The 9530-nt window shown below is 34.3% G+C and overlaps 2 protein-coding genes across 4 annotated transcripts in view; one reads left to right on the top strand and one right to left on the bottom strand.

Moving 5' to 3' along the window:
• Window positions 1-1322: 1322 nt before the first annotated feature.
• Window positions 1323-4402, bottom strand: LOC117123542 (U6 snRNA-associated Sm-like protein LSm1). Its single transcript, XM_033269503.1, has 4 exons — window positions 4248-4402; window positions 2874-2942; window positions 2569-2684; window positions 1323-2007 (listed from the first exon to the last, which is right to left on the bottom strand). Exons 1-4 carry the CDS (start codon window positions 4300-4302, stop codon window positions 1834-1836), a joined length of 414 nt encoding a protein of 137 aa, XP_033125394.1. The 5' UTR covers window positions 4303-4402; the 3' UTR covers window positions 1323-1833.
• LOC117123541 (peroxiredoxin-2-like) overlaps window positions 4382-9530 on the top strand; it is a 9669-nt gene continuing 4520 nt past the window's right edge. Inside the window, exons 1-7 of one of the 3 annotated variants that reach the window (XM_033269500.1) lie at window positions 4383-4501; window positions 4608-4734; window positions 6232-6370; window positions 6924-7059; window positions 7478-7581; window positions 8271-8436; window positions 9240-9526. In XM_033269500.1, coding sequence (XP_033125391.1) covers window positions 4481-4501; window positions 4608-4734; window positions 6232-6370; window positions 6924-7059; window positions 7478-7581; window positions 8271-8436; window positions 9240-9293 — 747 coding nt within the window. In that variant the 5' untranslated portion in view covers window positions 4383-4480 and the 3' untranslated portion in view covers window positions 9294-9526. Of the gene's footprint in view, window positions 4502-4607; window positions 4735-6231; window positions 6371-6923; window positions 7060-7477; window positions 7582-8270; window positions 8437-9239; window positions 9527-9530 lie in introns of all 3 variants that reach the window. The other 2 variants (XM_033269501.1, XM_033269502.1) reach the window with 2 other exon arrangements.

Consider the following 9530-nt stretch of genomic DNA (forward strand, 5'->3'; position numbering starts at 1 on the left):
ATGGTTATGTAGGCTATCTGGTGAATATCACAGTGAATAGACTTTACAAAGTGTCAAACTTAACAACTGACCCTATAAGTACAGGACCAGGAATATGCATGTGTCCTACAAACGCACGTCCCAGAAATACACGTTTTTTTCATTCGTTTTGCAACAATATCCAAGGACGGGGCTTAACGGAAAGGGCCACTGAGCAAGAAGATTAATAAAAAAAAAATGTCTGCCGTACAATGTACATTTTTTTTATTGAATAGAACCAAAAATTCCATGTGGTCTTTAATCAACCAATCAAATAGCAAGAATCTAAATAGGTGTCGCATAATTAATAGGTATTCCCTGTGAGCAATAGACAACGTCGCCTGCTGATTGTCGGGGCAGTCTGAGTGGATCGTCATTAAAAACGATTCATTGCACGGGCATCATGCCGTTGTGTTCGCCATAGAATCAGGTCGGCCGATGATCATCGGGTGTAGTGGTCATTGGCTATGTATAACTGCCATTTATCAATGTATGACTACTGACTGCTACTCTGCTCCTTGTGATACATCTATTTCAGCACTAGAAAAATTTCATTCCAAAATAATTCCCATCCTACCAGGTAGTCATTCACACTTCTGATTTTAAGTGTGTTTTGCTATTCAAGGGTAGAAAAAAGGGTGCTCGTCCCCGGGCAGTAGCCAAAAATAATAACTTAACCAGTGTGAAATCATTTAGATGAGATTAAAATGGCAAAAACTATGAAGCTGGACCTCCACAGTAGGTAAATAAACACCCTAAATCCTTCCTCTCTCTAATTGTCACTTGCCCCACAAGACAAAAAATTCTAGATCTCCACTGACGACAAGAGATATGACCATCATGAGAATTGGACTCCAATCACTTTCAAGCCATAGCTTAGGTGGTGTTGCTGGCTTGGGGAGTCAAAACTGTCCTCAGTTCCACCACTGTTTGAGGTTGAGGTGAGGACATTGTTATCTTTAGCACCTCCACATCTCTGCTAATGGCATAGTATAGATTTGTGATAAATTTCATATTTAAAAAAAAATAACTGTGTTATGGGCCAACAAAATAGGTCTTCTACCAACCCACCTGCGCCACAATTGTAACATGTTGAGAATTATAAACATTTCAGTTGAGTCACGTCAACTGCTACCTCTCGGGAGATTAATGAAATAAAGATTTTGTAATGAAGAAAATAAAATCAGAAAACTCTCAATGATTATCTTTGTAATTTTTTAGTTTTTTTTAGCACTTAATAAAAAAAATTATAAAAAGATATTTTGTTTCTTTTTTTACTAAACTTATTATTTTTTTTTCTCAAATTTCTGTTGTCCCCACCTGAAATGTGCATTCCAATTAATATAGTTGATAACATAAAATGATAATTTAAAACTTTCTTGACCTTCTCACTCCTCTTTTTTCCAATCCCAAAATGGGTTTGAAAATAAAACATCTTTATAAAAAAACTAAAATACTTCAATCCACAATAAGTGTCTTGAATTTGTATGCGATGATTACATAGTTTTTGCTACTGAAACTAGGGTCTCAGTATTTTTCTTGAGAGAATGTATTAAGCAAAGGCCTTCAGACTTCTCCACTTGACAATCTTTTTCAGATACATATTGTAGTTGCTACCGGATCTACCCAAGCAAAATAAGCCACACCTATACTTTAGTTGTTCTGCATTCTTCAAATAAATCATATTTTACAAGCAGCCATGCTTTAATATTCTTGCAGCTGTGCATTACTTTAAGTCCATTTTTTTTTCTGTTCATGCATTTGTGTATTGTGTTTGTATCGCTACACGCTGGCTCGTGTGTGAACAAATAACCTCTACTGAAATTCTTCCACCACTTTCTCTGCATGTGGTTGAAGTCCTCTTTCAAGTAATGCTTTATTCCTTTTCTTTTCTTCTTCTTGCTTTTTAACTTGTTCTTCTCTTTGTGCTTCTAATATCTCATCAATTGACACTTCCTTGAGCTCTACTTTCGGATCTTTTTCTGAATCCTGAAAAAAATATATATAGATATTCTCAAAAGATTATGAGAAACTTAACAACCACCACATTTTCATACAAGTAATTCTATAAAAAAAAATTTTTGTTAAAATTATCATACCATGGAGGCATATTCATACTAAACCACCAAATTGGAGTCAGTTGCATTGCACCTAATAACTACTGATAACTTTGCCTATTAAGGTATGCAGTATTAAGGTACGCAGGAGAACATACAAAAAACGTACAAATGCCATTGGGGAATCCAGGGCGTAAAGGACGCCCATTAGGGAAGAAGCCAATAAGCAATAAGGAATAATAATAGAATCATACCATATAAGTTGAGCAATTGATTACTTGATTGGCTGATTAATTAATTGTGGCCTACAATAACATACCAATGACAAGTTTGTTTACTTTGGTAGTAATATTAGTTTAATTTTGTATTGTTCAGCCCCTGGTGTTTTTGGAGTACTGCTTCATTGAATGAGACCATGGGGAAATTTCATTCTTTTCTATCTTGTTTAGTTACACTTTATAATAATTTTAAAAACCAATGTCAATAAACTTACAATTTCTCCAAGGAGAACAACATTTTCCCCTCGAATGACGAACACACCCCTTGGAATGTCACCATATTTGTTACCTACATGGATGCGCTCAATTGTCTTGTGAAGGACTAAATTAGCTGAAAGGGAAATTATGATATCAAAACATGAATATTTAATTTAAGTGTAAATAACAAAACAGGAATAGGAAGTTCTTTGATTAAAGGTTCTAGGCCTACAGTATGTCCTATCACACCATTGGGAAAAATCACAGGTATATGTCACCTAAAACAAAGCTTAATATAAATTATATAATACAAAAAACTTACCAAATTGGTCAATACTTCTTAAGGTTCCAATTAGTGTTCTGCCATCTCTTAAAAGTACTAGTAATTTTTCTGGATAGCAAGAAAAAAAACACACACCATCAATTTTATTATAAAATGTAAACAGTGTAATAGTGGGATGATTAAATGCTTTAAATTTATATAAATAAAGAAATATACATATCTTTATTTTTGAAGATTTCAATTTTTTTCTGAAATTTCCAGTTTTTCGTGGCGGCGGGTACGCTAATTGGCAAAAAATAAAATTATATTTTTATTCAAAAATATCAATATTGGAGGGCAGCGGGTTTGCGAAAGAAGGTATATAAAGTCTCGCCCAAGCAAAAATAAATATCCTGGAAAATAACCCATCTTGCACAAATTCATATTTACATTAATTGTCTCATGGAAGTGAGTGCCGATTGGCAACATCATGCACAACAGAATAAAATTTAATGTGTTAAGACAGCTAATTTAACCAACAACTTTTAGTCCTTAGTTTAACCAGATCTCCCACCAGGGAATTCTTCCATTTCGGGAACCCCTACAAGTTAAATAAGAACAATTTAGCATAGGCACCCTTCATGTCGGAGTCTGGAGTTCGAAGAAGATTGTAGGTACATCATTAGTGATGAAAAAGTATGTACACCTGCACTTCATTGTAATTTAGTTTTTATATCCTTGTTTTCTGAATCATCATAATTGTGTATGTAAATTTCTCAGTATTAATCTATTCTAAAGTTTTGTTTATAAATAACAAATGCTAATAACTTGAATTTTAAATTGAATGGCATCAGGCATAAATACAGAACACCATCAGGCCAGACTGTATAGTAAGGCCTAGAAATCTGTCTGCACATTTCAGAAAATAAGGGCTGAAAATTAAGCTTTGACCAAATTTAATATATAACCAATGCAATTATGCAGCAATTACGATTCCGCACACATATTTTCCTGACCTAAGGATATTCCGTGCAAATTTGAGCTGGTTTTTTACATATCCTCTGCACAATAAATAAACTTTATTTAATTTAGGCCTAACTAGGTTGGCCTACACTATGGCCATCAGGAAAGTACAACAAATACTCCTTCTTTCTGTGAATCTAACCCCCTTCCTTTGGCCTGGGTCGAAATACTGTAAGCTGACCTAAGGATCACAGCATAGGCCTAAAGAGGGCTAGCCTAGGGCCTAGGCCTGCCCGAACTAGGCCGGCCTAGCCTAGGCCTACTACTAGGGCTATAGTAGGCCTAGGCCTAGATAGGATCGGACGACGAGGCCTGATTGAGGTCTAGCCTAGAGTATACATTAGGCTTCTAAACAATTAATCGCATTCTGCAGAAGTTCTTTGCAATGGAAAGAGGTAAGACAAAACATACTATCTAACTCCTCTATCAAACTTGCTGTTCCAGGTAAACACTCTAAGAAACTCATTTTTTAAACATAAATTCTCTGATGGAACAGCTAAAAGACAACTCTCTCCGAAAACAATAAATGTTGCCCTCTCTTGGTGAATTACTAATAGAATGAGAGAAAAACTGATACACATGCGGGACGACTCGATCTTGTTTATCAGAGAATTTCAGTTGAAAAAAGACGCTGGCAGGTTGACATGGCACTTAATTTGGGCAAGGTATTAAATCATGTCTAATAAGCTTTACATAAACTTAGAGGTAACCAATTGTCATATATGTTCTCTTTGATAACAACCTTTCACAAAATATATCTTATTTTTGTAGGTGTTGCTGAGGACAAGCTTAAAGGTTGCAAGGGGTTCCCTGGGGCCGAAGTGGACAGGACCAGCAGTATTGAGTAGTCGTAGGCCATGTGTCAGCCATTTACTGAGTGCTGGTCTTGCTGGAACAGGTGAGTTCCTAGCCGCCCAGACATACTTTTTTACAATTGACAATATAGATAACCATACTGTATCATATTTGAATTGTACTTTATGATCTGTTGTTTTTTTTTTTTTCAAATATATTTTATGTTTGAAAAAAATAAACCAAAGCAAAAAATAAAAACCAATTAAAAAACATTCTCGAATTGTCATTTGTGACGATACAGAGGGCGCATTACAAATATTTTATGAGAAACTGAAAGTGATTTTCTCTCTTGACCATTTTTTAATGATTTTGAATGCTGCTGTAATTGGTTCTACACACAATGAATGACATCAAGCACATATCAGCATTTCTATTGGATGTTTATTGTAATGTCAGACTCATTTACCGTACCTTTAGCATCCAGAAGCTACCATATACCTAGCAACGGCGATAAAATTACTATACTCGGTACTTGCTATCCCATTCTAAAATTATGATTCTTGTGCCCGTGTTGTGCATGCTCATGGTAATTAGCCTCAACTAGAATTTGTTGATGTCGTATGTGTTTAGTGACAGGGCCAGTGTTGTAATGATGCTGCCAATGGTTATAAATCTCCTCATCAGAGCCCCTCACTTAATCTGTTATCAGTCATCCCCTTCTCAATGCCACTAGTTCCATCACTTCTGGATTCAACTAACTACTAATCGAAAAAGACAGACTCTTGTTAACAGTGCCAAGCTTGGTGGCATTTTCAATTTCACTCTGCATTTGGTGATCATGTTTCTATTAGTTCCAATGTTTTCTTGTCGGTACTGAGATTAAAGTAACACACTTTGGCTCAGTGAAATTCGCCTCCATTTCTTTAGCAAATTCTTGTGCATTCTGAACTGAAAAATATCTGGAAAAATAATTATTATTTAGCCATGTCTCAGGCCGGATGAAAATCTGTGATGGCCCAGGGGTTGAATACTGTGGTGGTGGGGGAACTAAGAAAATGTCGGATATCAAAATGTGTTGCCTAAATTCTTAAATAAAAAGCAAACGTAGCACTTATAATATACTGTAGTATTTTTGAAATATGTACACATATTATTATTGTTGATGGTAGGCTTACTTGCATGAATTTCAAAGTACCAGTATTTTTCATTTCAGTTGTTTGTTTTTTTTCACTTTAGATTGTTATCAGTTTTATGAGTAGGAAAACCTAATAATATGAAGGTTTGTTCCAAGATTGCTGCAATATTCTACTGTATTAAAAAAAAAATAATAATTATGTATCAAGTAAAATGAGTGTAAAAAAATAGTTGTTTTCTGTTAAATCATGTATTATATTGATTTATTTTCCTATATGTTTTTTATAAGGCTTAAGTCTAATAAAGCACCACATAAAAATTATCTTTTGGCCAATTTCTGAGATAATTTATCTCAATTGTACAATTTTTTATGAGGCAGTACATGGATTTGATTCTCATTTCAAATCTGATTTTCTGCTACTGTATTTGATGTGTTATAATCAAATTCTGATTGATTGATTTTCAGCTAACAGATTATCAGCACATGTTCAACAATCAGCCCCACCATTTCAAGGCCTTGCTGTCGTTGATGGACGATTCAAAGAGATCAATCTAGAGGATTATCAGGGCAAATATGTGGTCTTGTTCTTTTATCCTTTGGACTTGTAAGTTTGTCAACATTTATAATAAATTGTCTAAAAATATTTTTTTTTTGTAATCTGAAACAATGATCATTTGACCTATCAAAATTTCTCTGCAACCCAAACATTTGGTCAATGTGCTAACATGCCAAAAATGAAATTTTATTACCTCCACCAAGATTATGCAAAAACTAAGGAATGGATCATCATAAAATTTATTGGAATAGTACATAATAATCTAAGAAAGAGATAATTAAGTTTTGGAAATAAAAGGTCAAGGTCAAGGAAAGTTGATTTTTTTTTGTTCATTGAACTTACTCAAAAAAAAGGAAAAAAAAGAAATAATAGAATCGCTCATAAATGGCCTGTGTATTGTGTGGTATCCAGGCACAGAGTGGAGGTATACACTCTATGGAATGACTACTCTAGTTATGATTTAAAATTATCGTTATGGGTTGGTGGGTAGGGTGGTGGATTCACAAAGAAGGTATAAACGCAGGAAAAAACTGTTAGTGTTTGCAGTGATTGAATTCGAAAACAAATTCAATACAAACTCTAAAATTTAAATTGTTTTCAGTACATTTGTGTGTCCAACTGAGATCATTGCGTTCAGCGATCGAGCAGAAGAGTTCCGTCAGCTAGACACCGAGGTGATTGGAGTATCTGTTGACTCGCACTTCAGTCATTTAGCTTGGATTAATACACCAAGGAAGGTACTGGTATAGCTTAAGTTTGATCGACACTGAGAAGTCCACTAAGTTAGTGCTCAAGTATCTTTATAATATCAAATTCACCCATTTTAGTTACAAAATAACAAGTTGGGTTTTTTTTAAGATTTAGATCTTGAATTATGGCCTCGCATCTGTCATTTTTCAGAGTTACCATACTCATATTCTATTTGCGTATAATCAGTAAATCCTTTTGGTTTTTAGATATTGTAAGACATCCATTTGTCAAGTTTTTTTCTGAAATTCCTAAAAGCTAATTAGAAACCATGCTCATTTTTCTTTTGTAAGGGTTTTTTTTTTATTAGAAAATAAATGAAATAAATGCCCAACAGCTTTCAGCGGAAAATTATTCTTGATTATATGCAACTTTAGTATAACAAACTCCATATATTTATCATTGCAGGAAGGAGGCCTAGGCCAGATGAATATTCCTCTCTTGTCTGATTTCAAGAAGAATATATCCAGAGATTATGGAGTGCTGTTGGAGGATGCAGGCCTAGCTCTCAGGTATAATCATAAATTATGTGCTTTAAAAAATTGACCTTTGTGACATATAAATATCATCCATATATTTACACCGCTTCACTATAGGATGTTTGTTTAGTTGTGGCACTTGAAGACAGCTAGGTAGTTAGTTTCTGCTGTTCATATAATTATATTATCATGTTCTAAGTTTAATTTTCTTTTTAGTATGTTTTATTTGGTATTAATTATTGTATCCATTTATGATCTACTGTTTTTTTTTTTTTGTAGGTGTATGTGGCCCTTGACAAGGAGGAAAAATTGATTGATTTGTTTAATTTTATCATTCTTTTATCTAGGAGGAAGTTGGATCAATTATAAAAAATAGATCTTGATATTAACAAATTGCAGACCATTACAGTTTTTGATCAAAACATTTTACTTCATTTGATGTATTATTGTTTGAAAATGAACATATATTTTTTGTTTAAATTTTAGTAGAATAACCCTTCCAGCTAAAACAAGAATGCCAGCTGATATCCAGGAGCCCCTTACAGATAGAGTGACCATACAGTACTCAGTGTTTCTTGTTTGAATCATGAGATTTTTTCTCAAAAACCCCAAGTTCAATATTACATTGAAATACAACTTAATTTCAGTAAATTGTTGTGATTTATTATTTATGTAACACTTATGACTACGAGTTCTAAGTAAATATTTATCTTTTTCCACAGAGGCCTGTTTTTGATTGACCCAGAAGGAGTAATAAAGCATCTAAGTGTAAATGACCTCCCTGTTGGCCGGTCAGTTGATGAAGTCCTGCGGTTGGTCAAAGCGTTCCAGTTTGTTCAGAAGCATGGAGAGGTGTGTCCAGCAGGATGGACACCAGATTCAGATACTGTAAGTAGAGAAATCTTAACCTCACACAATTATGCATCCTATCACAATATTTCTTTGTGTTTGTTATTCTGTCAGTCCATATCAGTCTATAAATTTAGTTTGTGCAGTGATGTCTCTCAATTATGTACAACTCCATCTGAGTAGTATTCAATTTTGTAACACGGAAAGTTCAAATTTTTTTATAGTACCACATGTGGGCAAAGTACAGCTTGCAGACCACATGCTGCTTGTCGGTTATTTTGTTGCGGCCGCATGTGAAAATATATTATATACCATATGGGTGAAGCTCGCCATCCATCTCTGGTGAGAGAACACTTGTTTTTAACAGCCTGAAACCAATGGTCTTTAAAAAGTAAAATTAAAACTGAGAATAAATTGGTATAATAGCACTACATGAAGGTTTTGCAAGCACAATAGAAATGTTGAAGATTGAGTGCGCACCCCCCCCCCCCCACATGTTAAATAAAAAATTCACTTTGCCCCTTCAACCAATTTTTATGCCCACCCCTGCTCTAGGCCTATGCTGTACAAAACTAATCATTGCCACAACAAGTCAACCAGGGAGGTTCGTAATTTGGAGATGTCACTGTATTATCTGCATGCGTTCTTCTATGTTAAGGCTGCAAATATGCCTTTTAAAAGAACATATATGCACATTTTGGTATTAAATCATTTCAAAATATGAAACTGCTTTGAGGGTTATGGTACATTATCTTTAATTCTAGAGCGGTTAGTTCTACCTGAGTCACACAATATTTAAAATATAATTATTGATGTTATCTTTTTTTTTTTTTTTTTTCCAGATCAAACCAGATCCACAAGGAGCTAAAGAGTATTTCTCTAAAGCATCAGAATAAAAAAGAAGATTAAATGCTAGGTTACCTTGATGTTTGTGACAGTTTACTGTCCATTAATAAGAAATTTGTGCTCCAGAATATTCCGATCTCAGATTTGCAATAATTATAACTATGGAGTAATCATTGCTCCAACTAACTAGCTTCATACATGCATGGTAGACAGGAAATTTAATATTGTTTGAAGGTTTGCATGGAGAAGTAACAAGGATGAATGCTTGCAATACACCACATAGGTAG

Source organism: Anneissia japonica, unplaced genomic scaffold, assembly GCF_011630105.1.
Source record: "Anneissia japonica isolate Jap-2015-1 unplaced genomic scaffold, ASM1163010v1 scaffold287714_len2871179_cov188, whole genome shotgun sequence".
Classification (NCBI taxonomy): domain Eukaryota; kingdom Metazoa; phylum Echinodermata; class Crinoidea; order Comatulida; family Comatulidae; genus Anneissia; species Anneissia japonica.